Genomic DNA, 27,241 nt, shown 5'->3' with positions numbered 1-27,241 from the left:
TTGCCGTAGTGATGCGCAGGCTCCGTGAGAAGGCTGCTGCTTATTGATCAGAAGACAAGCGCCTGTGTGTTGGGCTTGGTGTAGGCTGTGGAATAGAGCGGCACGGCCATTGTGAGCGAGTCTGGTAGTGTGTGTTTGTGTGTATGTGTGTGAGAGAGAGGGGGGAAGAACGAGAGAAATGAAAGTGTCAGCCATCATTTCATGGTGCATGATGGTGGTCTGGTTCTGACCTGCTTGCACTTAAGGAGGGGCTCTCTCTAGCCTGCTGCACAACAAGGAGAGATTCGACTGCAGGTAATGCATGTCTTCCTCTCTCTCTCTCTCTGTCTCTCTCTCTCTGTCTCTCTTTCTCCCTCCCTTCATCTCCAGGTCCTCATTGTTTTCCCAGCATCTCTTTCTCTAGGGAATATATAACCTTGATCTTCATTCTTCCTTCATCCATCCTCTCCATCCATCTATTGTTTTTGTTCCTCATCTTTCACCTCACCCAGCTTTTGTGTCTACAGCAGATTCCACATGTAATTTTGTGTATTTAGACAATGTCATATTACCAGCATACAACATAATTCACACACACACACACACACACACACACACACACACACACACACACACACACACACACACACACACACACACACACACGTATATATAACTATATATATACGTATATGTGTATGTATATCTACATGTACATTTATTCTGTTAAATTTGGCTGGTGAATGGAATTTAGTCCATTCTGTTTGACATAATTCAGGAAGATGCTCCCTCAGTCTACAGCAGGATTGATTTATGGTGGCTTCCTTTCTCACTCATGTTTTTTGCTGCCGTCTCGTGCCGCCATATTTTTTCTCAGCTCGACGCTCGTGGCCTGTTAGCATCCTTATGATGCTAATGTTGTGTCAGGCAGGTGGAACCAGGTGTGGAGACCAGCTAGGGATCTATCCATTATTTGTGACACAAACAGAAAATATAGAAATGTCTGAATGGCAGTGTATATGTATTATAAACATATCCGAGCCCTTGGGTTAATTACGTTCAAGCAACTGTATGGCAATAAAATGGAATATATAATGATACCTGTTTAAATACCGATATTTAGTTATTTCTATAACTGCGTCTGCTGTATTTTGTTGCAGCGATTTGTAATTAAATATTTGTTCCCCAGAATGATATTTTACTTTGTATGACAATAATAGACAATATACTTATTATAAACTTACTCATATCTATTTGAATAGTGATATTCAGTTGCAATAATTCCATTATGTTGTTTGAGTGATTTGGAATTGATTATTTGTTCCACTATTGTATAATTCAGCTATGGAAAGTGTTCAGTGATTTTTTTTTTCCAGCCGTGATGTTTGTGTTCCATTGATCCCTCACTTGTCAACAGTCAATTTACAATCCAGCACAAAGCTGTTTTTTTTCCCCTCACTGGCTGAATGAATCCACGCCAACGACTCGCTACCCTGTCACTTCATGACCTCAGCTTGGTGTCCTGATTATCGGCTGTAGTTTAAATTTGGCCTTGTTTGTATTTCTTTTTTGCCTGGTTGTGGCTTCAGGCATGGAAGTAAGGAGAGAGATACGTCCCGCAGGAGTTCAGACCTGAAGAAATGTGAAGAGCAAAGGTTCAGCTTTAATATAGCCCAGACATACACTTACACTGTAACAGTACAGTAAGACAGTAAAGCATTAGTGGCCTGGCATTCTGCTGAGTAATGCATTGCAGAGGGAAAGGCTTCTGTCAGGCTGATTTAAATGGATTTTGATCCAATTGTTATTTGCCTAGTGTTGTTAAAGTTCCACACACCCCCCGGGCCTCATTCATGGAGACAAAACAGGCTGCGTTTAAGAAACTTTGTAGGAAAATAACCTCTTGCTGTGATGCTTTCTTTTACTTTTACCTCGTAAAATACTTAGTTAAACTTGTTTTTATTTCCCTTCCCTTTTTAACTTTGTTTTTTCCTGCAATTTTCTTTACTTGATTTGTTCTACTGCTGGTGTAAATGTAGGTGCAGGTGCAAATAGACCTCTAAAATTAGGGGTATCTTATGATATGTTATCCATCCATCCATCCATTCATCCAATCAACCATCCATCCATCCATCCATCCATCCATCCATCCATCCATCCATCCATCCATCCATCCATCCATCCATCCATCCATCCATCCAATCAAATATGCATCCATCTTTATCAGCCAAAACAACCATTAAGTGCAAATTTTTCGTTTTTCTGGAGATGTTAGGTTAGATGTAAGGTTAGCTCCACTTTCATAATGAAGGAGAAAGTTTCCAAAACTGGAATTCCAAAAATGTGTTAAAAGAAGTTAAAATGGGATTCCTAATGACCATACAAGACCTGGTAGAGCACCAAAACTGTCACTATCAAATAAACAGCACTTTTATCTTTGAGAGTGAAGACAGTTAAGCTTCACTCTCACTTCAGATCTGAAAAAACAAAAAAATCACAGGTTTTTATGTTCTTCCACTGTCAGAAGAAAACAACAAGGAGTCCCATTTTATTAACATCTTCAGAATTTCAGATATTTTCCTTTGACTTTCTCCGTCATTATGAACATGGATTATTTCATATCTAATCAGAAAAATGAATAGTTTGTACTTGATAGCTGTTTTGACTGATAAAGTTGGATGGATGGTTGAAAGGATGTGTAGCTGCCAAGGAGCCCTTACTGACCACCCCAGAGTCCAGACCTCAACATCACTGAATGCATTTGTGATTATTAGGATTGTAAGGAGCAGAAAATGAAACATCTCTCTGTAGGTTTCTTTAAAACCCTGAACCAAAGAAACTGTAATAAAGGCAAAGAGTGGCCACTAAATGCTGAAATATTTTATGTAATTTTTTTGTGTAATTTTTGCTAAGAAATGAATAACTTGCACTTAAAGGCAGTTTTGACTGACTTTTGCAGTACATAAATATGCAAAGGTTTGGGCACCTTTGGTAAGAATACATTTTAATGCACAATTACTGTTAACTCAATGTATTAGAAGGAGAAAAAAAGCAAAATGTGGCAAAATGTGCACCAAAATTAGCAGGAAAAAGGCCAGGTTTTTCCCAGAAGAACATCAAGCTGATAAAAAACAAGCGTTTTTCTTAGTTATTTAGCCTTTTTTTTTCATCTCTACTAAGATTGGCAATAATTCTCAAGGGTACAGTATATCTACAGTACATATATATATATATATATATATATATATATGTGCATTAAGTCTATTATTAGTCTATACAGGCTTATTGATGTGAACGATGGGGTGAATTGCTGGAAAGTGCAAAATAACATGTTCAGTTTACTTCATAATGCATCAGATGACAGATGTTCTAATATCTCTGGCCTTCTTTTGTATTCTTCCATTGCACCACTGCCTAAGGAATGTGGCCAAGTTATGATGACAAGATGACATCATGCAAGAAAGCATGAATAACCTATTCAAATTTAATCGTGTTCTGCAAGTGCTGAATCAAGCATGAATATTTCAGCATGCAGAACCTCTTAGGTCTCTCAGGGAGGAAAAACATGCATCATTATAAATAAAAGTTCTTGGCTAGGATGCATGTTCGAGGGAAAAGGTGTAATTGGTGAGAACCTTTACATAATATGGATGCGGTTCAAACTTTAAAAAAGATTCTCCCCACTCAAAAATCTCATGCATACAAATGATACTTTAATGAGCTGTTCATTAAAAGGTTCTTTTGGAATCGTATGTGGTTCTTGACATCTGGTTATGTACAGAACCCTTTTTCTCAGCTTTATTTTTGAGAGAGCACATAATGCTCCTCAGACATCGGACTCAGCTGTGTGAATGTGTGCGTTAATGTTAAGGAGTCTTCTTTTGTTTGAGAAGCACGTTGTGTTAGGTGTATGTAATCACTTCTTGCTAGTCTGTGTCCCTGAGTCCCAGAGTTCATCAGTGAGTTCCCCACAGCCCAGCTGAATTAGCCAGAATGTGAATAAAACACAAAGTAGTGGAGCCGGCAGAGTCAAGTTAAGTCTTGCTATATTTTCTGTAAATATAAAGTGATTAGTCACTTGGACAGGGAAGAAAATGTGATGGTTTCTCAGATGTGTTGCCTTATTAGATTAGATATTTTGAGCCATTCTTAAGATAGGTAGGGAAAATGCTTTGACTGCTATGGTCACAATAATTGCAACCCTTTGGTGTAGATATAGCATGAGTCATTACTCCTAGACTAAAATGCTGAATAGAGCTGTTCTCTGTGTGGGCCGAGTTGAATTATGTGCTTATGTCGGTGTAGCATTTAGCTAGTTAGCTTGTTTTTGGGTGTGTGACATCTAATAGGGCCGTATTTTAGAACACAATCCTCTGGTGTAAAGTAGTGTAAATATACGGTTGTGTGCAAAAGTTTTGGCACCCACAGCCAAATTGCATATTGTCGCAGTCCGATGGAAAACATGCATCCATCATGATGACTGGACCGATAGAAATGCTCCAGAATTGCTTAGAATTAAAGCTGTTTTCATTAACATACGTTGAAGGCAGAATGTTTTTGCCCTCTCCTGTAAATTCTGTTTTGGGGATAACTGTTTTCTTTTTTGGAGAGTGAAGTGAAAATAAGTCAACACAACCTCTGCAGCAAACCATTCCAACAACATGATTTTTGCACATGTGAATGCAGAGTTACTGTTAATTATTATAGTCATGTGAAAGTGACGCTGCATCTTTTTGAGCTGCTGCTAATGCAACGTAATTGGACAGATCAACACACTTGAAGGAGAATGCTAACCTCCTAATTCAGTTCCATCAGCTAACAAACTCTGATGTTGGCTGGTATCACACTGAGTGGTGGGTGGAGAGCATCCTACCCACCCAGAGAGAGAGTGAGGCAAGTGTATTCTAATTGCTTTAAAGTGAGGAAAAAATAGTAATTGTGGCATGTGCAAAAGTCTGGACATCCTACCAAGCCAGTACTTAGTAACACGTTTTTTTGGCAGATACCACAACTTGCTTAAAACTTTGCACACTGTGTAATCTGTGTAACCAATAGTGAAGTCTTGTTAACAAATTTGTTCAAGTTTTTAAGTCTTTATTTCTACACAAATTTGCCTGCTTCCCTGGAGGAGAGTGTTATTGCACTTTGATGGCTCTGGAGGAGACATAGCACTAGACAAAAAGGAGAAATAAGATAATTCCCCCCAGATAAACAATATAATAGTTACTGAGAAGGCTCTTAGTCTTGGAGGAGAAAACATTGAATTCATATTGAGGTTCTTGTCTTTAGCTCAGGGGCAGATAAATATGATTGTTACCTGACTGTAGCTGAATCTGACTGTAGTGTGTGACTATTGATGTCTCTATTAGAACTCAAGAGGAGACACAAGATCACTGGGATCTTTCCACCTGATCTAGAGATATGAAAGGAGAATTCCACAGATTTGTAAAAATTTGTGTAATGGAACAGTTTGAAATGCAAAATAATTCAGAGTGGTTTGCCGTGAAGTGCACCATTGGTGTTCACACTGGTGGTGATAGGAATCAGACATCCGAAGCATTTAATGCCCCTGAAAGCTACATCACAGAAAGTTATTACATAAAATGGTTTCAAATACACTGCTTGATGCCTTGATAAAGTCAGAGTTTTACATTACCTTTGAGAAAAGCTTTAAGCCTAAAAAGTGTTTTATAAAAGCCATTCATGGCAGAAAGGTACACACAAACATTAGAAGTCCAAACAGTTCCCCCAAAATGTACTTTTCCAGATTTATAACTATTTTAACATGATTAACAGTGCATATAAAACCACATGTAGTCACAAGGTTAGGGTTAGGGGCTACAAAGATACATGTAGGTTCCACTGTTGTTTGGAAGAGTAAATAAAATAGCTATATTAGTGTTTTTCCCATTGCCACCCCTGGTTCCTATCACCACCACTGTGAAGAAATCAGCAAGTGTCTTTTCAGTGAACCATTTCACATGAAACCACTCAGAATAACTTTGTTTACATCTCAGCAATTGTTATGCAGAGGTTTTGAGAAATGAGTGGAATTCCCCTTTAAGGAGATCTCTGCCTTGAATTTTCTTTTTTTATGGGGATCTTCCACTCCTAACTGAAGACTTGAACTGATAGTCTGATGAACAATCAAATTGCACAGTATTTCCCTTTAGCTTAAATGTTGGTAATCGGCCAAGTCGCGTTTGGTTTCTAAAGTTTGGTTCTTTAATTTGGCCCAAAAGCTGTGAGGATAACGTAGCTAACAAGTAATGGCTGTTGACACCCTAAGCATTTGCATTTTATCCATTTTATAGATGACAGTATGTCCTATGATATCAGCAACCACTTAGGTCTGTCTGGGAATAATGTCATGTGGTTTAAGGCAAATGTGATGGTGAAGATGCTAAATTGCAACCTTCCATTCCATGTTAGCTACATTAGCCTTGTAGCTCCAGCACAAAACTAAAGCAACACATTTTGGACACCAGAGGTGTCTTGGCTAAGTAGATCTGGGGAAAATACATCAAGTGTAAACTAGATTTCTTTGCCAAACCTAATGTTTTAGCAGCTTTGCAGAGTTTGTAATACATCCATTGATAAATGTCTATGTTTTGTTTTTGCTGGGCTGGCCAGGGTTGTGATCGAGCTGATCTTGAAGTGGCTGTCTAAGTAAAAGCATCAGTATGGAGGCTCCGTTGGTCTGTCTCGATGAGGAGTTTGAAGACCTCCGGCCCTGTAAAATAGATGAGCTGGAACCAGAGCAATCACCCCGTCGGCCTTACGGGACGGTCCCTCTGGCCCCTCTTGGCCGGGAAGACTTCTCTGAGCTGGAGAACTTCTCAGAGATGATGAGCTTCAAGTCCATGGAGGATCTGGTGAACGAGTTTGATGAGAAGCTGAACGTCTGCTTCCACAACTACAACACCAAGACGGAGGGCCTGGCCCCAGTGCGCAATCAATCACACGCTGAGGAGGACGAGGAGAGGCTTCAGGATGAAGAGTGAGTGTTTTTTCCCTCTCTTGGTTCAGTGTGCTAGATGTTTTATCTTTCAGACTAATGCATTATTTTATTGATAGTTATAAAATGACATAAATAGTAATATTCTTAATGAACCATGTAACTGATAACATATATGTTCAATAATATAAAGCCAATATTTAAATGTAAGATGATTCTAAACTGATACTCAAGTCTCAAATAATTTGTAGAAGGCTCTAAAAAGTGAAAATACTTTTGATGTGACCAGAATGATGGAAAGAGCTGTAGATTATTTTGAAATGAATTAGAAAGCTGTATAACACTAAAAATAAAGTATTGGGAAGCAGTCAAAGCAGATAAGCGTCTGGCCGCTTGAACCATTTAAACCTTGGTAAACCTTCATGAAGTTCTTTATGTTACTTCATAAAATGTTTAATAATAAAATGATATTTGCTTCAGTGAGACACACTTACAGCACAACCTCAAACTGACCGTAGGCTCATGTGGAGAAACCTTGGAGGAAAATTCCAACCAGACTGCTCTAAGAGTACCATAAAGGACAGAGATGGTATCGTCAGGGTCTGGGGCTGTTTTTCTTACAGTGCAAGTGAGCTTCAGTTCATTGGTGGGATCATGAAGACATTGTCTATGTAAACTGCAGAACTCTTCAAAGAAACTGCTCATACAATACAAAGGTGGTTGGCTAGTGTAGTGGGTAACACCTCTGCCTTCTACGCTGTAGATTGGGGTTCAATCCCCACCTGGGTAAATACCCTACACTATACCAATAAGAGTCCTTGGGCAAGACTCCTAACACCGCTTTGGCCTACCTGTAAAATGATCAAACTGTAAGTCGCTCTGGATAAGAGCGTCAGCCAAATGCCATAAATGTAAATACAATATCAATCTGAAACAGACCATCAACCGTTTGGAAAAATGCTGTGCCAAAAAGAAAATGTAAGCTTTGTAATGGTCTCTTTATAATAAATGCGCATCACTTGACATTTGGTCTCCTAACACCGTGAACTTAATACTATGGATGCACCAGTATTATTTTTCCCTTTGGATACCAATACAATGACCTTCAAACATCCGCCAATACAAATCCTAGTTACTTGTTAGGTGCCTACGCTCTTAAGTGTTTCTAGTGAAAGGAATGGTTCTATATAGAACTGTTTGCATGCTTAAATGGTTCTTTACATGGTTCTTTGGATAGATGGATAATGGGTTCTATATAAAATCTTTCTGGAAATGGTTCTATATAGAACCAAAAGAGTTCTTCTATTGTTAAAAGATCATCATATACAACATATTCTCCATCAATATGAAGAACCATTTCACCATGCAAAGAACCATTTAAACGTGAAATGGTTATGAAATAAAATGGCTAAATAGAACCACTCCCTTTTCTAAGGACCCCCCGAAGAACCATATTTTAAGAGCGTGTAAATCCTGATATTTATACCATTTCACTTTAAAAATATTTTATTTTGGTAAAATCGTTGTTTGCGTCAAATAAAACTTACTAAACCTGAATTAAATTTACTGGCTGGATAGCTGAATATTTGAATGTCTTCAGAGCTACAAAAAGTCACTGTGCTCTTTGAAATGGTTTATTTTAATCAATGTGATGTATTGAAATCCTTTCTCCCCTTGAAATACTGACATTACAGATTTGGCACTGAACATTTATAACACTGCTTATCTTAAGCATGATGTAATCCAGCACCACTGACATATTGCTTGCTTCAGTTAAGCTGCAACTGCTGGCACAGGCAAACGTCACTCAGTAGAATGTATTCACATCAGAAATTGCTCAGTATTCTGTGTTGTAGATGCAGATACTGTATTTAACCCCTTAAATGGCCAGGGCCCACCAGCAGGCCCAAATATTTGTGATACACTTCGGTAATCTAATAATAGCTCAACTCGTTTTGCACTGAAGTCCTTGTACTTATTGAACAGCGGCACGGTGGCGTGGTGGGTAGCGCTGTCGCCTCACAGCAAGGAGGGCTTGGGTTCGATTCCCCGGCCGGGCGACTAGGGTCCTCTCTGTGTGGAGTTTGCATGTTTTCCCCGTGTCTGCGTGGGTTTCCTCTGGGTTCTCTGGTTTCCTCCCACAGTTCAAAGACATGCAGTCAGGCAAAATTGTGTAAAATGATCAAATTGTAAGTCGCTCTGGATAAGAGCGTCAGCCAAATGCTGTAAAAATGAACAAGAAGACTTAGTGTGGATTTTTGGGGTTAAGTGCCGTATGATACAGATGTGGTATCGGTGCAACATGCAGAATAAGTTTTCAGGGATGGCACAAGCGTCCAAATACTTTTTGCAATGGCTGTAACTTGGCAAGTACAACTTTAAACTACTATACCTTTAGTATGCAATTACTATACCACTTTTCTACTGTATCATTACTATAAATAAATAATTACAGTACATTATCATTTCATTACTTGATGAATGAAACATGAAACATCTAAAAACACATTTTAGTACTTTATAATATTTATATGTGTGTGCAAGCTATTATTAAAGAAATAGATAAATGATAAACATGACAAGTTGTTCTGAACTTTTGAACAGTAGTGTATCGTGGATACAACTGTAATTAGAGCTGAGCGATGTGACAGTAATTATCATAATTGTGATAATTGATGTCACAATATGCTTCTTCAAGTATAAAAACAGTTCCCAACTATATATTTGCTTGCAACGACAGGATATTTAGTCCTCTTTAATTGGCTTTTGTGCAGCACAGTATATAAAATCTTACATTCAAATCATTGTATGCTTAATTTTATTGTGTTTTTTTTTAATGTGACACTGTTTTGTCTGCTAGTCTGCATCAGATATATCAGAGAGAAATATTGTGACATATCATGCATCCTGAAGAGTTCCTGAAGTATTGTGATATTGCATTTTTGCCATATCGCCCAGCTCTAATCATAACAAGAAGCTATAAATAACCACAGCTAAAAGCCTTGATGTTCCCCAGAAACAATCTGTAATCTTCAAATGACTCTTTAGGTGTGTGTCACCTAATTGCAGCTTGTGAAATGCACTCCGCCTTCAGAAGCTGCAGCTAGTCTTACAGTTAGCCACTGATGTGTGACGTCTCTGCCAGTTGATGTGTCTGTCGAGCAACACGAGAACGCTCTCAGTCCATGGCTTCACTGTGCGTGTATGTGTGCGTGTGCGTGCACTTTGGCCCTGAATTATTTAGCATATTTTTATACGCCTCAGAGCTTTTGTTTGTACGAGACTCTCTCTGTCGGCTGGTTGTCACCACACTGCTTTCCAGATGGGAGAGTTTGGAATATAAAAATCCTCCGTCTAAATATAGCTCAGTGGTGCAGAGGTGCTTTCGGGTATTCTTATTGATCCAGCCTCACAGAGGGCACACCATGTATCAATGGACCATACCGATAACTACGTCAGTGAGAACGGACACCGTGGCCTATTTCCGAACTATGCTTTGTCAGCAAGAAAAGGAAAAGCAGTTCATTAAATGACAGATTATCTCTTCATCTCCTCACGTTACAGTGTGCATCCAAACCTGTTTATCCTCAAACATGCACTGAATTTACTTGATTTGATTGTGTACGTATTTTTCCACTTGAGTACAAAACATTGCATCACTACAATTATTAACAAAATAAATAAACTGAAAGATAAAATCATTACATAATTACTTATTTTACATTTTATTTGAACCGAGTAAATTTGAAGCATATTAGCTACTTGACTTGCTAATTGCTGCTGAGACACAATAGGTACAGTCATATGCAAACGTTTGGGTGCGCCCGGTCCTGTTTTCATGATTTTCTAAGGGAAATAGGTTAACACATCTTCTACATCTCATGTGTCAAACACGAGGCCCACATGCTATATCAGGCCCAAGGGCTAGATCAGGCCCACGACGCAATCCTGTTCACAAAATTAATTTTTCTATTAATATTAGCTCGTTTTACAATGCGCTGCACTGCAGTCAACAACATGCACTGCAACGTAACATGCGCTCTGATTCTCCTACCCCAACAGCAGTCTATGGGACAGTGGCTACACCTCAATACTACCCAAGCCCACACCAGTCATATCACCAGACACACTAGCTGCAGTTCAGCTGCAGTTCAACCACAATAAACACTTAATATCAGCTCAGCAGCTCAGAAACAGCCCAAGTATTAATGAGCTTGAAGCAAAGAAAGGATGCCAGGGGTTTAGCTCATGCAAGTAGGTAGGTTTAAAAGACTGAGCTCTTAGGGACATTGAAATTTTGAATGTATTCATGCAATATTTCAAGGTCTACTACAAATGTCTATACTTTACTGCTGACAATTTGACGTATTTTGAATTAACAATGGCTAGTTTAGGTTTAATTAACAAAATGTTAAATAAAAATGAAATAAAAACAGCCGTTCTCTGGCCCATAGATTTGTTGTGTTTTTTTGATATGGCCCCCTCTTTTTCCCTGTGAAAGATGGGTATTTATTTTCTCTTCAATCGACGTAATTCCATCTTTTGCACTTCCCCAGTCTAATATCTTGTTTTGTTATGACTCTTTCTAGGAATCATTACTAGTTCCACAGACTCTTGGCTCTGGCCGTATGTTCGTGTCTAAGGGAATTTGCAGTTGTTGAGCACAGAAGGCTCGTTTGAAGGCTTGTTTTGCTGTGAGTCAGTTTGTGGGCCAGCATGATATGGTTTTACACAGACGCTCCTGCTGTGATGTGTTCTTCTTCCCCACAGCGACTGTTCCTGGCCCAAATTCATTCTGCCCTTTTTCCAGAGTTCAACAAAAAAATCTGTGCCTCAATTCCACAATTATCTCTAGTATGATTCCTGAAATTGCAGCGTGGTTTACATGGTTGGTTGATGACGGATCCATTCATGGTCTGTTCGCAAATATTTGTTCTTTGCAAACGTTGGTCAAGCCTCATGAAACGTCAGTTTTTATCAAAACAGAGTTTGGTGTGAATAAATAGCTTTGACCTTCCAGTTTAAAATGCTACACTAACAAACTGTATGACGCTGTAGTAAATTATTTTTCACACTAGTTCTAAAACTCCATGTCCTCCTCTTCTGGGACTTTTCTTCAGTTATTTTGATGGAAATCTGTTGTTTTAGGAAGAGAACAAGGGTTTTTGTCTTTGTAGGTAAGCAAGCACGCCAGTGTTTATGAAGTTTTATTATATTTAAATGCTGTTTTTATTGTGGCAGTTACACATTTTTTTTTGATATGAAGAAGCTGAAACCTGCTTTCTGTTTTATCGTGGCATGGACATGTTTGTGGAGAGGTGTGAATTGTTTTCAACCCTCATTGCGCACTAGCAGCTCAACACAGAGTCACAGCATGTCATACAGAGAGCCAACAGAGTCCGAGCTCATCTGATAAGAGAGTTTCATTCCGGTCGGCACGGTGGCGTGGTGGGTAGCGCTGTCGCCTTACAGCGAGGAGGGCCTGGGTTCGATTCCCCGGCCGGGTGACCTGGGTCCTCTCTGTGTGGAGTTTGCATGTTCTCTCCAGGTTCTCCGGTTTCCTCCCACAGTCCAAAGACATGCAGTCAGGCCGATTGGGCATGCTAAATTACCCATGTGTGTGTGGCTGTCTGTGTCTGTCTGTCTGCCCTGTGATGGACTGGCGACCTGTCCAGGGCGTATCCTGCTTTCCACCTGAAGACTGCTGGGATAGGCTCCAGCACCCCCCGCGACCCTGACGGAGAAGCGGCTTAGAAAATGGATGGATGGATGGTTTCATTCCACCGTCAGAATGGCCTCTTGGTGGCAGAACTAGGCAGTTGTTGGAAACAACAATATCAGAGTTTGAAGAATGTACCATTACACTAACGTTGTATTGTAGTGTATTTTGATCAAGCTTGCTTACAGTGTGCTGCTGTTTCTCCTAAGGTCTTTTTCACTGTGTTCAGTCAAGCTCCAGCCTGGTATCAGTTGCTTGAGCAATAGAACTCGAGAGGGAGTGTGTTATCACGAAATAATATCACGGCTGTGATTTGTTCGCTGTAGATCATAACAGCCGTGATGTTATAGCGATAACACATGGCCTCGAGGGTTCTATTGTTTTTATATAACAATGAAATAAATAAAGTATGAAATTAATAAACTGGGCCGTGAATGCGTCGTTTAATATGTTTTAATGTTTGCGATTCCTTCCACCAAATTATAGTTAACAAGCAGCCTGTTGCTGTGTCAGAGTAACGAGCTCCGCCCACTCACTGCTCAGCCGGCAGTTTGTTCAACTCCTTATACTAAATTCCCAAACTGTCGTCACCCCTGAGCAACTTTGTTTTTTATTGCGGCAGTTTCATGGCTCAGTCACAAACACTGTAGCACTCCTCTGAGACGCCGTTGCTAAGCAACGACTCTGACAGCTGTAGGAGACGCTCAAGCCATTTGAACATTTTTACTTCTTACTTTGCCACAAACAGAAAACGGACACTTTTAAGATCACATCTGCCCGACAGCTGGTTTGGTCCAACTCTGAAGATGAGACGACACTAAATTCCCAAACTTTTGTCACCACTGGGCAGAAGAACAGCTAAACAACCTGGAATCAGCCAGAAATGAACCCAATACCATTCGCCAAACATGTAGTCTGACCAAAATCGGCTGTTGGTCAAAGGTGATCTTAACAGTGTCTGTTTTCTGTTTGTGGCAAAGTAAATGGTGAAATAACGGTACAGTTAGAACACTTCTCAACCAATCAGCTTGCGTGTCCAGAAGAAACTGTTGTATAATAATAAATAACACATTTGTGGGCGGAGCATGAGCAGGTCTGTTGTATAACCAGGATGACCTAAGATTTGTTTTGTCTGGCTGTGAGGCAGTCTGATGGTTCCAGACACTGGGCTGTGGACAGACAATGGGTCAGTACCAGTGTGTTCCTGTTGCAGTGTGGTGCTGGAGGCATTTTTTTGGTTGTTTGTGGTCAGAGCACTTCTGAATGAGTGCTTGTTCTCTGACTGGTTGGCTAGTGACACTGGAAAGTTATGGAAAGACCCACACCGATTCGCATACAGACAGAAAACAGAAGAATAAATGTATTATTCTTCTTACATAATCTGTTATATAAACATGGAAAGCTGCTAATAATTTTGTAAACATTCTGAGCTCAAGATATCTCAAAGGCTTTTGTGTGAAAGCTTTTGTTTACGGCTGATTTGATAATTTAGGGTCCAAATTCCAACAATTTCTAAATTTTCTAAAATGTTGACTGTTTCATTAAACCATTATCTGCTTAAATCTGAAATGGACTCTCAGTTGTTCAGTTGAGTGCTGATGTTGATGTATCCGTGTTTGTTGTTTGTGATTTGTAGGCCACATTTCTTTAGTACATATACAGAATATAAATGTAGGGCTGTCTGTGTTGTGTGGTTTAGTGTGCAGCTGTTTGTGTATATAAATGTGTGTGCTTGGGTTTGTGTTTGTAGTGTGTGGGACGCTCTGACTGATAACTACATGCCGTCTTCTGTGTCCAGCTGGGACGGCCCCAACTCAGAGACGCTGAATGGCAACATCTCAGATGACGAGGTAAGTGACTAATGCCCGAAACAGTCATCTCCTCAAACAAAGCTTTTATGGCGTAACTATACTATATTAAATATTAATATAAATATATAAAGAGCTATAATCAATATACTATATTAAACATAAAATGTGCCCTGTGCAATGGTTATAGTACATTTATACACCGTATTTAAATGTGTTCTCTGTAGAGGGTGTGTTCATTTATTTTCTCTTAAAAAATCAAGCAATGACATTTGACCATGTGCACAAAAACCTTTGCATGAACAAATAACAAAAAACAGTTATTTAACAAAGCCGTTGTTGCAGCTTAGATTCCCGATGAATATATTAACATTACCAGGTTGAAGGCTACGTTCAAGTTACCAGATTGAAGTGGCACAAATCTGATTTTTTGCCCTAATGTGACTCAGATCTGATGTTTTCAGGGCTGTGTGAACACAAATCTGATCTTTTCAAATTTGACCAGAGCCACTTTCATATGTCGTCCTACATATCCGATTTGTGGTCATGTGACCTTAATGTGACGCTCAGATTGGCATTCATGTGCTTTTTTTCCCACTGCGTGTGCGCCATCATTCAGTGTTACCATGGCAACAGCACCGAACAGAAGTTAAAGCCTGTAAACGGTGAAAAAGCAACACATCGTACCTTTTTCGCCTTCGTCTCGCTCTAAAATTGATGCCGAGAGCTGATCAGAGTTAATTACCTTCTTAGCAAAACTCGTTAGTTTCATTCATTCCCATGACGTTACTGAGTAGGATGTGTCATTTCAGGACGTTTGTTCACATTAATGACAGATTTGGGTCACTTGCCTAAATGAGTGTGAACCATCGTGTCAGAGAGATCGGATCTGAGCAATGTGCAATATGTAAATTCATCAAATAAAATAGAAATTATGCAGTACAATTTCCAGAAAAGTGCCATGTTAAAGTGTGTTCTCTGTAGAGGATGTGTTAACGTATTTTCAAACAGAAAATCAACAAAACTTCTGCTCTACAGATATCTGTCTGAATACAGTGTTACTGGCAATAGGATGTGGGCAACACAACGTCTGCCTTACCTCTCTCCCTCTCTGTCTCTCTCTCTCTCTCTCTCTCTCTCTCTCTCTCTGTCTCTGTCTCTCTCTCTCTGTCTCTCTGTCTCTCTGTCTCTCTCTCTCTGTCTCTCTGTCTCTCTGTCTCTCTCTCTCTCTCTCTCTCTCTCTTTCTGTCTCTCTCTAGCCAGAGCCAGGCTCTACCCTAGACATGCTCTGTTCAGACAGATAATAATAAGCAGCAAAAATCCCCTAAAGTGCTCTGAATCTTCCATCAGCCACGTCTGGGACGATTTCCAGCTGATAGCCTGACATCACAGTGTTCTCTGCCCTTTCTGGATTTGGAATACAGCCTCATAGTTTGGCCCGTTCTGGAACATACAGCCCTCAAATGTAGATATATTACCAGGTTTATTGTAATAAGCAGCTGCCCATTGGCTTCTATTATAAGTGTGTTTTTTTTGTAATCAGATACGATGCAGATGCTGTAGTTAGACATGAAAAAAATGTCCATAAATGTACCAGTTAACTCTTTTGAAGCAGGCAGCCTGCTCTAAAAAGATCTATCAGAAATGGTTGTTCATCATACTTACACCAGTCCAGCAGCACTTGACACATCAGCTGTAGATGCTGACGTATAATAGAGTACTATACAGTCATTTGCTGCTCCACTGTGATCTCTATCACGTGTTAGCATGACGCTAATAGTATCAGACTCGCAGTGAAGGTTGTCTGAATGACCCTGATACTTATTTACCTTTGTACAGATCCACGAAAAAGAGGAGGAGGAGATGAATGAAAAGAATGAAAATGGCAACTGTCTGAGTGAGGAGCCTCTCATCACTGCCGACCAGGTGAGCAGCTCTAACATCCTCAGCTTCTGCTAGGCGTGTGAAAATGATTTCAGCTGAAGGTGTCAGTTACATGATTTTTGGGGAACTGATTTTAATGAATTATAATAATATTTAATGAGGAATTTGCTCATATTTTGGCCAAAATGAATTTCTCAGGACATTTTTTTAAATTCAGTTTGAAAATTCAAATTTTAAATCAATTCCAAATCAGCTTGTGTATTGATTCAAAGGGGTCTTACTGATTTTTCAAAATACATGTATAATTTAGTTCTTGACTTTGGTTTGATGTGAAATAATTACTTTTAGAAAAACTTTCTGACTCTTATTTCTTTACAGTGGTGGTGATAGGAACCAGGGGTCACATCACACAATTTCAATTACTATCTGAAACAACCTGTGAACCTACAAGTGTCTTCTGAGTTTTTATGTTAAAATTTGATATTGGTAAAATAGTTGGAAATAAAAAAAGCTGTCTTTCAGGACAGGTATACCTTACAGTGCCCTGCATGTACCTCTAATCATAGTAAAATTTCAGTGAGGTAGCTTTTATAGCATTCAACTCTTCAGATGCCTGGTTCCTATCATCACCATTGTGAACAATTTTGACAGAACTTTGTCTAGTATAGAGCATTTCACATCAAACTACTCTGAAATTCTCTGTTTATATCTCAGTGGCTGAATTATGCAGAAATGTAGAAAAAGTTAATATTTCACTTCTCAAATCAAATCAGATCAAATTTATTTGTAGCACTTTTTACAACTGATGTTGTCACAAAGCAGCTCCACAGAATTCCAGTAAAGACAAGGTTTTAACATGAAATGTAAAAACCCCCAGGTGAGCAAAGAAAAACTCCCTCAGAGCTGAGGAAGAAACCTTGGGAGGAACCAAGGCTCACAAGGGGGGAGCCGTCCTTCTCTGGTCAAACTACCTACAAATGATTATACTACTAATATTAATAGTACTAGTGTTAGTAGTAGTAACAGCTAGGAGTCCATGAAAACTTCAATGTAGAATTACTTCTGTGTATATACTTCCACTAGTCACTTTTTTGTATTCAGTCTATTTAAAAAATAATCTGAATAGTGCCAAAATAATCAGATCAAATCATGGTGAAATTTGAAATTTCATTGTACGTGAAATAATTTCCTAAAGCAACATAACTAAATAGAAATTGTAAGGACCCTCTACACACCTTGTTTGTGGTAATAACTGATTTCATTTTCAACCATTTCTAACTGTCTGATTGAATTTTACTAATCATTTTGTGAATACCTTTTAGTGGCTTTCCAAAGGTTTGGCCAGGGGCTTGAAAGACAATTTTAGGACAGAACCCCAATTCCAATGAAGTTGGGACGTTGTGTAAAACTAAAATAAAATAAAAACAGAATACGATGATTTGCAAATCCTTTTCAACCTATATTCAACTGAATACGCTACAAAATTCAAAATGAGTGAATATTTGCAAAAAACAAAGTTTATTCGTTTGAACATTAAATATCTCGTCTTTGTAGTGTATTCAGTTGAATATAAGTTGAAAAGGATTTGCAAATCATCGTATTCTGTTTTTATTTATGTTTTACACAAAGTCCCAACGTCAGCATTTGAACCTGAATTGTCTGCTGAGTATATATAATGGGTGAGTTAACCTAATTGAGTGAGTCTAATCATACAAGTCTTTGTGCTGTAGGTGTGGAGGAGTTAGATGGATTTAGCCTGCTTCAAGTTTAGCCAGGAAACAGATCTTAAATTAGGGTGTGCAGTGTTTAACACATGCCATGCTATGGCTGATGGCCCATGCTTAAGTAACAGCCTCATCTTCGCAACCATAATTGTTTAACTTATGCTGTTGGCATTCTAAAGATCTTTATGTATTCTATGTATTACTCAAAGTGCATCTGTTAAAATTATTGAGTGCACTAAGCGCTTGAACGTGTTGTTTTTAAGCAGATGTTAACCCCTTAAAATCCCAGGCTAATTACATGCTAAAACTTATGAGTCAGAAACAACAGGAACTTCAGTGCAGACTGGTTGAGCTGTTCTTAGGTTATAGAAGTGTGTAATGAAACTTTGGGCCTTGGTCAAGAAAGGGGATAAATCAGGATCCTCCTTCTTCTTTTATGAGTGTCAGCAGTGTTGTTCCTTGTGTCCAGTGAGTTGTGGATGAGTTATGGTGATATATGAGAAATGTTCCGTCATAACAGTCAAATTTACAGTTTTGTTAAAATTGTTAAAGAAGCAGCATTACTGAAATGGGAGGAAAAACATGCTAAAATATAATGTGCATGCACTGCGGCAAGTCACCATGTAAGGCCTGATATAATTGTTAAAAGTCAGAAGTTTTTCTGACCACGTTAAATGTCTATATGTCACACACACAGGCTGAAAGAGAAGGTCTAGCTTGATGTTTAGGTCGCAAATACAAAATCAGTGAAGGTATCTGCTGAAAATATGATAACAGCAGCAGAATACACATTACCACCAGATAGGTCTCCAGATACCCAAAAATTACAGTGTACTTTAAATGCACTTGGTGGCGGATCTTAAGTTGTTAATACTCCTTGTTTGGTAAAACAGTAAAGATTATAGCAAAAGTTGGCTGTCAACTTTATTAAACATGTGTTTGTATAAAGAAGGCTTATGGTATAAAGACATGTTTTCATCTAGCTATGGCTGCTTGTATGCTGTACCTATGTTGGTAGAATGCATCAGAATGGATTCAGATGTAACAGGCTACAGCTGCCAGATAGTATAGGCTAAAAAATAGTGGTGCAATGATTCCCATATTTTCAAAATTGATATGATTTTCAAATCTGAGGACGATTTCCAAAACTGAGATTCCATGTGACTTTCCAGGTTAAAAAAAAGTCTTGATTCTACAAAGCTCCCATTTTCAGATCCCAAGCTTACCTATTTTAATGCTTCTCATAAAAACACAAGCCCTAGAAATCACAGTGCCTTGAATTCATAAGCGATAAAAGTTAAGCACAATAATTTGAGCTCAGCTGAATTCATAGCATAAACCTCTCCTTCTTTACTCTGTTAGGATGCACAAAGGACAGCAAATGAGAAACCCTCTGAAGAGGCTGAGGAGTGTATGAATTAGTTTTTAATTTGTGTTCAAATTTTTATTTGCAGTTTGTTTTGAACAGATTTTCAGTACTGTATTAGAATTCTTACATCCTTACAGCTAGGCTACCCAGCTGAAGCACCATTAAACAGCATGAAGAATTAAAATCATCCGTACATTATGGTGGAAATCAGCAGAATGACCGTAGGAGTTTGTGGGAGTGTGGGTGTCTAGGTGTTGTCTGTGGAGTTTGTCAAATGAATAGTTCATTAGAGCTGCGCTCTTTTGTCCTGGTTTTAAGTCAATGTATTGATTTCAGTGCATCGCTGTCGCATGTTGTAAATCTCTTTTACACCTTCATCTCGGCATGTTATCATCAGGTGATTGAGGAGATTGTGGAGATGATGGAGAATTCTCCAGACCCAGGTGAGACTGAGGAAGAGGAAGAGGAAGAAAGTGGAGTTGCCTCCCCTAAAACCAACCCCTCTCTCCTGGAGGAGATCCGCATGCTTTCTCAGGCCTCCAACAACAACTGCTCTTACGAAGGTCAGTCAATCTCTGTCCGATCTGATCCACGGTCACACCCACATGCTGGAACTTTAAACTCAGCTGGAGATCAAGAGTTCTTATTATAGCATGACTACTGAATTAGCACAGTCTGATTCAGTTCAGACAAGTGAGTGATGAGAATTCTGATAAAGAAATGAGATTAAACTTTAAACAAGGATGTTCTATTAGAGGATTAGATCAATTAGATGTGCAGACTATGAGATAAGACAGTGACTAAGCATATATTATCAGAAATAACCCTTAATAACAGCGCCAATCCTGTCACGTCAGGAGTGCACCGGTGTCTTGAGGCGAATTCCTGCCAGTTTAAACCTGTGATTCTACTGAATGTGCACTTCAGCTAGGCTGCTAGAGTTTGTAGGTGCCTGTTTCTGTGGGACTGATATCCAGTGATTTTGGCTAATCAAAGAATTAAAGCCCAGTAATTTGAGTGCAAGTGTGTGCAAAGCATAAGCTTTACCCACTTTACTCTGATTGGATGCATGAAGGGCCTTGCATTATCATGTGTTTCTTGTCTGGATCATATCTGAATATTCTTTGGCTGGATTGTATTTACACTTTGAACTAAAATGCATTCCCACTGTGACCAGATGAGATCTATTTTACTACCCTAGGTAAAATACATCAACACATACATTGTGTCTGTTTATCTCTTGGTTTTCTTTTTCTCGTTATGATACGAGTCGTATGGTGATGGTATTTGGATGATGAAAACACTTTCTGTTTTTACTTGTGTTAAATGTGGTCCGGATCCATGTCTGACCACCTCGGGTTGTGGTTTGAGTGATCCAGTTGGAATCCCATCACAACACGCCCTGAGGGTGTTTACACCTGGCTTTTTTATGAGGTCAAGTGAAATTAGAACTTGATCTGATCAGCAATAATGCATGTTGATGGAAGGTGTAAACAGGCCTTAAGTATCACCGTGTTGCAGTGAAAAGCTCTTCAAACCAGTCACACACAGATTTGGCCCTACACACCCTACAGTGGTCATCCTGGAGAATAGAAGTATCAATATTGTATTCTGGATGAACCTGAATCACAAAAAGGAACGTGTTGTCATTCGGAATTCTCCTATACTCATGTATATGACATGTAATTGTAGTTTAAACGAACACAGAACATGAGTGGACTGCACCATTTAGAGTAAGAGCAATACCATGACTAAGCATGTCACGACTTTCAAGTCACCCATAGTCCAGTGAGGGGAGCAGATGCCACTGTAGCTGAATTGTTTGGTATGCAGTTATTAACGAAGCTCTCCCCTGTGCCATTCTGCTCCAAAAGATTAGAGCAGGCAATTCCCTCTGCTGAGTTTGTTCCTTGCTTGCAGTGATTCCCCTTGCCATATCAAATGCGACGCCCTTCTACTGACCCACCTTACAAAACAACAACTAACAGTTTGCTTTTGTGCTGCATATTTCCAGGTGTGCAACCTACTTACATTGTACATTAAGGCATGGCTATTGGTAAATACCCCATGTGTCAAATACAAGGCCTGCAGGCCAAGTCAGGCCCATGGCACAATCCTATCCAGCCTGCGAAATTATTACATTTTTTTATTACTATTAGCCCAGTTCACCATGAGCTGCACAATTCCCAGAATGCATTTTGACGTGACATCCCGGACAGTTAGTTCAAGCAAATAGGCAGATTTAAAAGAGGTATAACGGTTAATAAGAGGTATAACGTTTATCTGTAGCTTTTTATTTGAAGTTCATTTTGAATGGTTCAAGTATTCAGTGCCTATTTTGCTATTGCTGTTTTGGTGTATTTTGTGTAAATGATGGCCGGTTTGGGTCAATGCAAAATGTTATGTTATGGTCCAATGGTCCGGTCATAGTGACATTTCAGCACTCCCTAAAAGGAAAGCTGGTGTTTTCAAATTATGATGAAAAATACATAAATAAATAAAAAATAATGGAGAGGTTTTGTTCCGACAGTGAGGATATGCTCTTATTGCTCAGGACATTTTTATGAATCTAATTTCTAAGGCTAATTTAATCACACTGGCTGTTAAAATGAATTGTTGGTGGCCTCAGCTCAGTGTCATACGCAGTGATGCCCTCTTGTGGTGACATTGAGCACAACTAATTCTTGACCAGTACATCACTGTCTGCATCAGTGCCAAGCATTGTTACTGAGACACAAATCAAGTCTTGTTCTGAAACAAAAAGGGGATTCAGCCAAGAATCACAGACCTAAACCAGCATTAACGGTGTTCACGGCCAGTTTTAAAGGAGTACTACAGTATAGCCTATGACTATAACTACAATTCCCTGTACTTGGTTAAAGATTACAGAGCTTATTGACTTGAAACTCACTTATTATAGATGTGTATTTTGTGACTTTTGTGATTTTCTGCTTTTTCAAGTAGAAGGAAATTATTGTTCATCGTAATAGATCACATGCTATAAAGATGAGGTTAAAAGATACAAAGTATTCCTTTAATGTATGTCTTAAGCATGTCTGGTCAAAGTCACATGTTAAATTGGTCTGCAAGTTGCTAAAGGCTTAAAAGTGTAAGCGAATATGTTGTCCTTGCTTATGAGCGGGTGTTTTCTTTCTTAACTAACTCAGACGTATTACTTCTCTGGCAGGTCTGAGTCTGATGCCGAGTTCGGCTCTGATGGAACTGCTGTGTCGTGTGGAGACGGCTATCCGGGAATACTCGGAGGAGCTGGTGGCTCAGCTGGCCCGGCGGGATGAGCTGGAGTTCGAGAAGGAGGTGAAGAATACGTTCATCACGGCCCTGATGGAGGTGCAGAACCGGCAGAAGGAGCAGCGCGAGCTCAGCAAGCGCCGCCGCAAAGACAAGGCCTTGAGCCTGCAGGGGTCAACCCGCTCCGACAAGATCAGCAGCATGCCGGTCAAGGTGAGAGTGAGAAGAAGAGTGCATCAGATTAGCTTGGGAAGGGGGGAGAGAGAGAAAAAGAAAGTGAGAGAGAGTGAAAGTTAGTTGGGCAGTGGGTTTGACTGTTGGAGTGACTGAGAGATGAAGAGAAGAGATTGAGAGACAAAAAGAAAATGAGAGAAAGAGAGAATTACAAAAAGAATGAGAGACAGAAAAAAAAGGAAAAGGGAACAGAGAGTGAGAGAGAGAGTCAGAGAAAGAGAAAGAGTGAGAGAGAATCATTGTGAAAATGAGAAATGGAGAGAAAAAACAAATGAGAGAGAGAGAGAAAGAGAGATAGATAGATAGAGAGAGAGAGAATTAGTGAGAGGGAATGAGAGAATACCTAAATGAGCAAGACGAGGGGGACAGTGGTAAGAAAGAATCCCTCAGAGCAAGAAAATAAACATTGAGAGGAACCAAGACTCAAATGAGGAGCACATTTTCCTCTGGTCAACACCAGATACAAAACAAAAACACACAAGAGCAGAATGAGTGAGTAGAAGTGTGTGAAATGCTTTCAGTAGCAAGAGATTATTCTCTCTCCTCTCTCTCCTCTCTCTCTTTGTCTCTCTCTCTCTCTCTCTCTCTCTCTGTCTCTCTCTCTCTCTCTCTCTCTCTCTCTCTCTCTCTCTCTCTCTCTCTCTCTCTCTCTCTTTGTCTCTCTCTCTCTCTCTCTCTCTCTGTCTCTGTCTCTCTGTCTCTCTCTCTCTCTCTTTCTCTCTGTCTCTCTCTCTCTCTCGCTCTCTCTTTCTCTCTGTCTCTCTCTCTCTTTCTCTGTCTGTCTCTCTCTCTCTCTCTCTCTTTCTCTCTGTCTCTCTCTCTCTCTCTCTCTCTCTCTTTCTCTCTGTCTCTCTCTCTCTCGCTCTCTCTCTTTCTTTAATGGACCTCGTCCATTAGCTTAAACTGCACTTAGCACTTTACTGGAATAGCAGAGGAAGCATTCTCAGACACTCAGCCACATCGGGTGGAAATCCCGCTGATGCTGTCTGCAGTCTTACTGTAATGAAATCACTTCCATGTCCCAACTGTGGTCACGTCACATTGACTGTGTTTACACGCTTTCTCACACTGTTTGTGTTGGTATTTGAAACAAGGAATGTAACTCAAGAAAACAAGGAAGGAACTCATTTGTCACCTGAAAATTGCAGATATAAAAGGAAAAGACCACGGACTCTGGAGAAGTTCTGTGTAACAGAATCACGGATATGCCACCAGTCATTGAGAATGGAGTTAAATGCTCCATTCCAGAGAAACTGATATACGTACAGTGGTAGTGATAGGATCCGGGGTCACAATATCTACAACACAAATAAAGCCATTTTATTTACTATCCAAAATTAGCAAAGAACCATCACATAATGATAATGGTTTAATACATTTAAGGCCAAAACTTTATCTCAGAATTATTGTAAAACAATGTTTCAGGCATCTGACAAAGTATTCATAGCAATTTTGTGTAACAGCTTTCTGTAAAGTAGCTTTTAGAGACATTTAACACCTCAGGCTGGTTCCTACTGCAACCACTGTAAGCATTTCCTCGTTAAGGTTCCATGGATTTATCTGCATTGGCTGACATTTGACAAATGTGAACTGGCGTAATATTACTTTCCCATTGTCAGTTAATGCACATCAGTCTGTGATGAACTATTTGACTAAAATTACTAAAATATATTTAATTTGTGACCATAAAAACTATATCAACTACGGAGGCCCTAAGAGGCCGTGATAAAAAGAAAAAAGTTAATAACATTGAATTCCTCGCAAATGTTTTGCATTCCCTCGCAAAAAAATGTTTCCTTGCTAATCTTTTGCATTACGATGCAATGGTTTGCACTCGCTTGCAAAAGTCTTGCTTTGCTTAAGCTCAGAGATGAAGCAGCTCGTTGAATTTACGTTGATCTTGGATGGAAATATATTGAAATATAAAGACAGTGTCGCTTCTCAAAATCAGATATGATTATGCTATTATTGAGCACAAACTGAAACTGAAACTGAGACTGAGTGTCCTCCTACAGTAAAAGCTACATTTACAGAAACTGCAGAGAACAATTGCTGAAAACACTCAGCACAGACTGGCGAAGCTGGGAAAACATTAGCTATGCTAAAAACAAAACTCTAATATAGGCAATGTTGTTGGGCACCTCTGGTCCTACATTTACTTGCTGTTTAACAAGCATATATTTTGTGAGGGAATGCAAAACATTTGTGAGGGAATGCAATGTCATTAACTTTTTTTTTTTCTTTTAATCACCGACATTAACTGAAATTTTCTAATCAGTATCGGTATCAATGATAAAATTTCATATCAGTCGGTCCCAAGTTCACAGTGTAAGCACAGGGTCCTTGAAAGCCATTTAAATCTGGAATAAAGCCGCTTTCCCATAGAGCACAAATGAGAACTAAACTTGCAACCTCTCAATAGAAATAGCCATTCAAATTCTAGACTAGTTCTAAAATGCTCAGCCTTTTCTGGAATGTTCATTCTGTTCTCGAATAATAATCCTGTGAGTCCTAGATGAGGACTTTTTTAGTCTGGTTGTAGAGCTTCTAGGTGTGTTACCTAAGAGGCATTTAATATTTCATGTTGTTGATGTCTCCATGCAGCGCTTCAGTATGGAGGGGCTGTCTAACATCCTGCAGACGGGCATTAGACAGACGTTCGGCAACTCAGGGACAGACAGACAGGTGAGGAAGCATTACACAGCAAAATATGGCCATTACTGTGTTGCGACTGTGACAGAATTAGCTTCATTGTGTGGATGAATGACTGCAGCATTGTCTGCTTTTCTCTGAACGTGGCCTTTGTTTTCTCTTGCATGGCGCAGTACCTAAACACAGTTATCCCCTATGAGAAGAAGGCATCTGCTCCGTCTGTGGATGAACTTCAAATGCTCACAAAAAGTAAGTGGGCCTTCATGTATAAACACTGATACATGACATGACCTTAACAGCGGGGGTCTACATATTCACAATGTTCATTCCAAATTTTAAATTTGCGTTTACACTCATGGCCACTTTATCAGGAACACCTTGTAGGTCTTGTAGGTTTTTATTAGCTTGTGCACTTTATTAGTCCCTCTCTAGACCTTCATCACTGGTCAGTTTCTGAGTCATTCTCAACCCAGCAGTGACACCTTGCTACCCAACATTGTTGTGTTTGAGACACTCGTACCAGCTCCACACACGCTTCCATACTACAATTTTCACTAACACTATTTGGATAGTCCACTTTAAATGCTTTGTAGATGCTTAATTTATTTTTAAGTTACACATACGTCTTCTAAGCTGCTTCACCTTCTGGGACATGGGGGGTGCTGGAGCCTATCCCAGCTGTCATTGGACCGAATGGCAGGATACACCTTGGATAGGTCACCAGTCCATCGCAGGGCAGACAGATTTTTAAGTTACATTTAACTAAATATTTACTAAACTGACCATAGTTTTCTTTCCTAACTCTAACCTTAACTCAAAACCTAAACCCAACCCTCATCCTGGTCCTAGCCCTAACCCTGGTCCAAATCCTAACCCCAACCCCACCACTGATTAGAATCAAGTTACAACAGATCATTTGTTATCAACTTGAACATATGTAGATAATCTGTAGGGGACTATAATGGACTACCCGAAAATGAGACCCAATTTTCGTAGCGTAGTCTGGGTCAAGGCCCAGAGTGAACAAGCCAAGCATTACAGTGGTAAGGAAAATCTCCCTAAGAGCAAGACAACAAATCCTTGCCTGGGTTGGAACAGGTCCTTCTCTGGTCAACGCCTTATAGTGAGACAGTAACACAAGAGCAATAAGAGTTGTGAATAGAAAGGAAATGATTGTGGCCCAAACAGGGAAGTGATGATGGACTGATAATGGCCTCCAGCCAGGGCATATCGGGAGGGTGAAAGGTGCATGCAGGTAAGGTCATTCAGTAACATATCAACGTCAGTATGCCACCCTAATGATTGGTCAACAGCAGATCCTGGTCAAAAAATGACCAATGATGAATGGGGTATAATGCGAATAACAAACTGTACATGACCTGCAAGGAAGGTGGGCTTTATAAAGTGGAAGTACACAGGTGTTTCTGATAAAGTGGCTGGCGAGTGGGGAGAATACAGTAAATACAATGTAGCACTGATTTGTCATGTGAACACTTTATAAACACAGAGATATTCTCATACTTTCCTTTCTTCTCCCTCTCAGTCCTGTACGCCATGAAGGAGGACAGTGAAAAAGTCCCAACACTGCTAACTGACTATATACTAAAAGGTAAACAGTCATTCAGCTGTTCATTTCATCTACACTTGACCGGTTTAGTAATAATC

The 27,241-nt window shown here is 39.6% G+C and overlaps 1 protein-coding gene across 2 annotated transcripts in view; it reads left to right on the top strand.

The window, feature by feature from the left end:
* Positions 1-27,241, top strand: part of fez1 (fasciculation and elongation protein zeta 1 (zygin I)) — a 28,376-nt gene continuing 1,135 nt past the window's right edge. The window contains exons 1-9 of one of the 2 annotated variants that reach the window (XM_017684216.2): positions 1-294; positions 6,613-6,979; positions 14,455-14,506; positions 16,304-16,390; positions 19,839-20,004; positions 22,629-22,903; positions 25,529-25,609; positions 25,750-25,825; positions 27,120-27,185. In XM_017684216.2, the coding sequence (XP_017539705.1) occupies positions 6,663-6,979; positions 14,455-14,506; positions 16,304-16,390; positions 19,839-20,004; positions 22,629-22,903; positions 25,529-25,609; positions 25,750-25,825; positions 27,120-27,185 (1,120 nt within the window). In that variant the 5' untranslated portion in view covers positions 1-294; positions 6,613-6,662. Of the gene's footprint in view, positions 295-6,612; positions 6,980-14,406; positions 14,507-16,303; positions 16,391-19,838; positions 20,005-22,628; positions 22,904-25,528; positions 25,610-25,749; positions 25,826-27,119; positions 27,186-27,241 lie in introns of both variants that reach the window. The other variant, XM_017684215.2, reaches the window with a different exon arrangement.

The sequence above is a fragment of the Pygocentrus nattereri genome, chromosome 18 (assembly GCF_015220715.1).
Source record: "Pygocentrus nattereri isolate fPygNat1 chromosome 18, fPygNat1.pri, whole genome shotgun sequence".
NCBI classification, from domain to species: domain Eukaryota; kingdom Metazoa; phylum Chordata; class Actinopteri; order Characiformes; family Serrasalmidae; genus Pygocentrus; species Pygocentrus nattereri.
The sequence above is the reverse complement of the archived record's forward strand: the minus strand, read 5'-3'. Positions and strand labels throughout refer to the sequence as shown.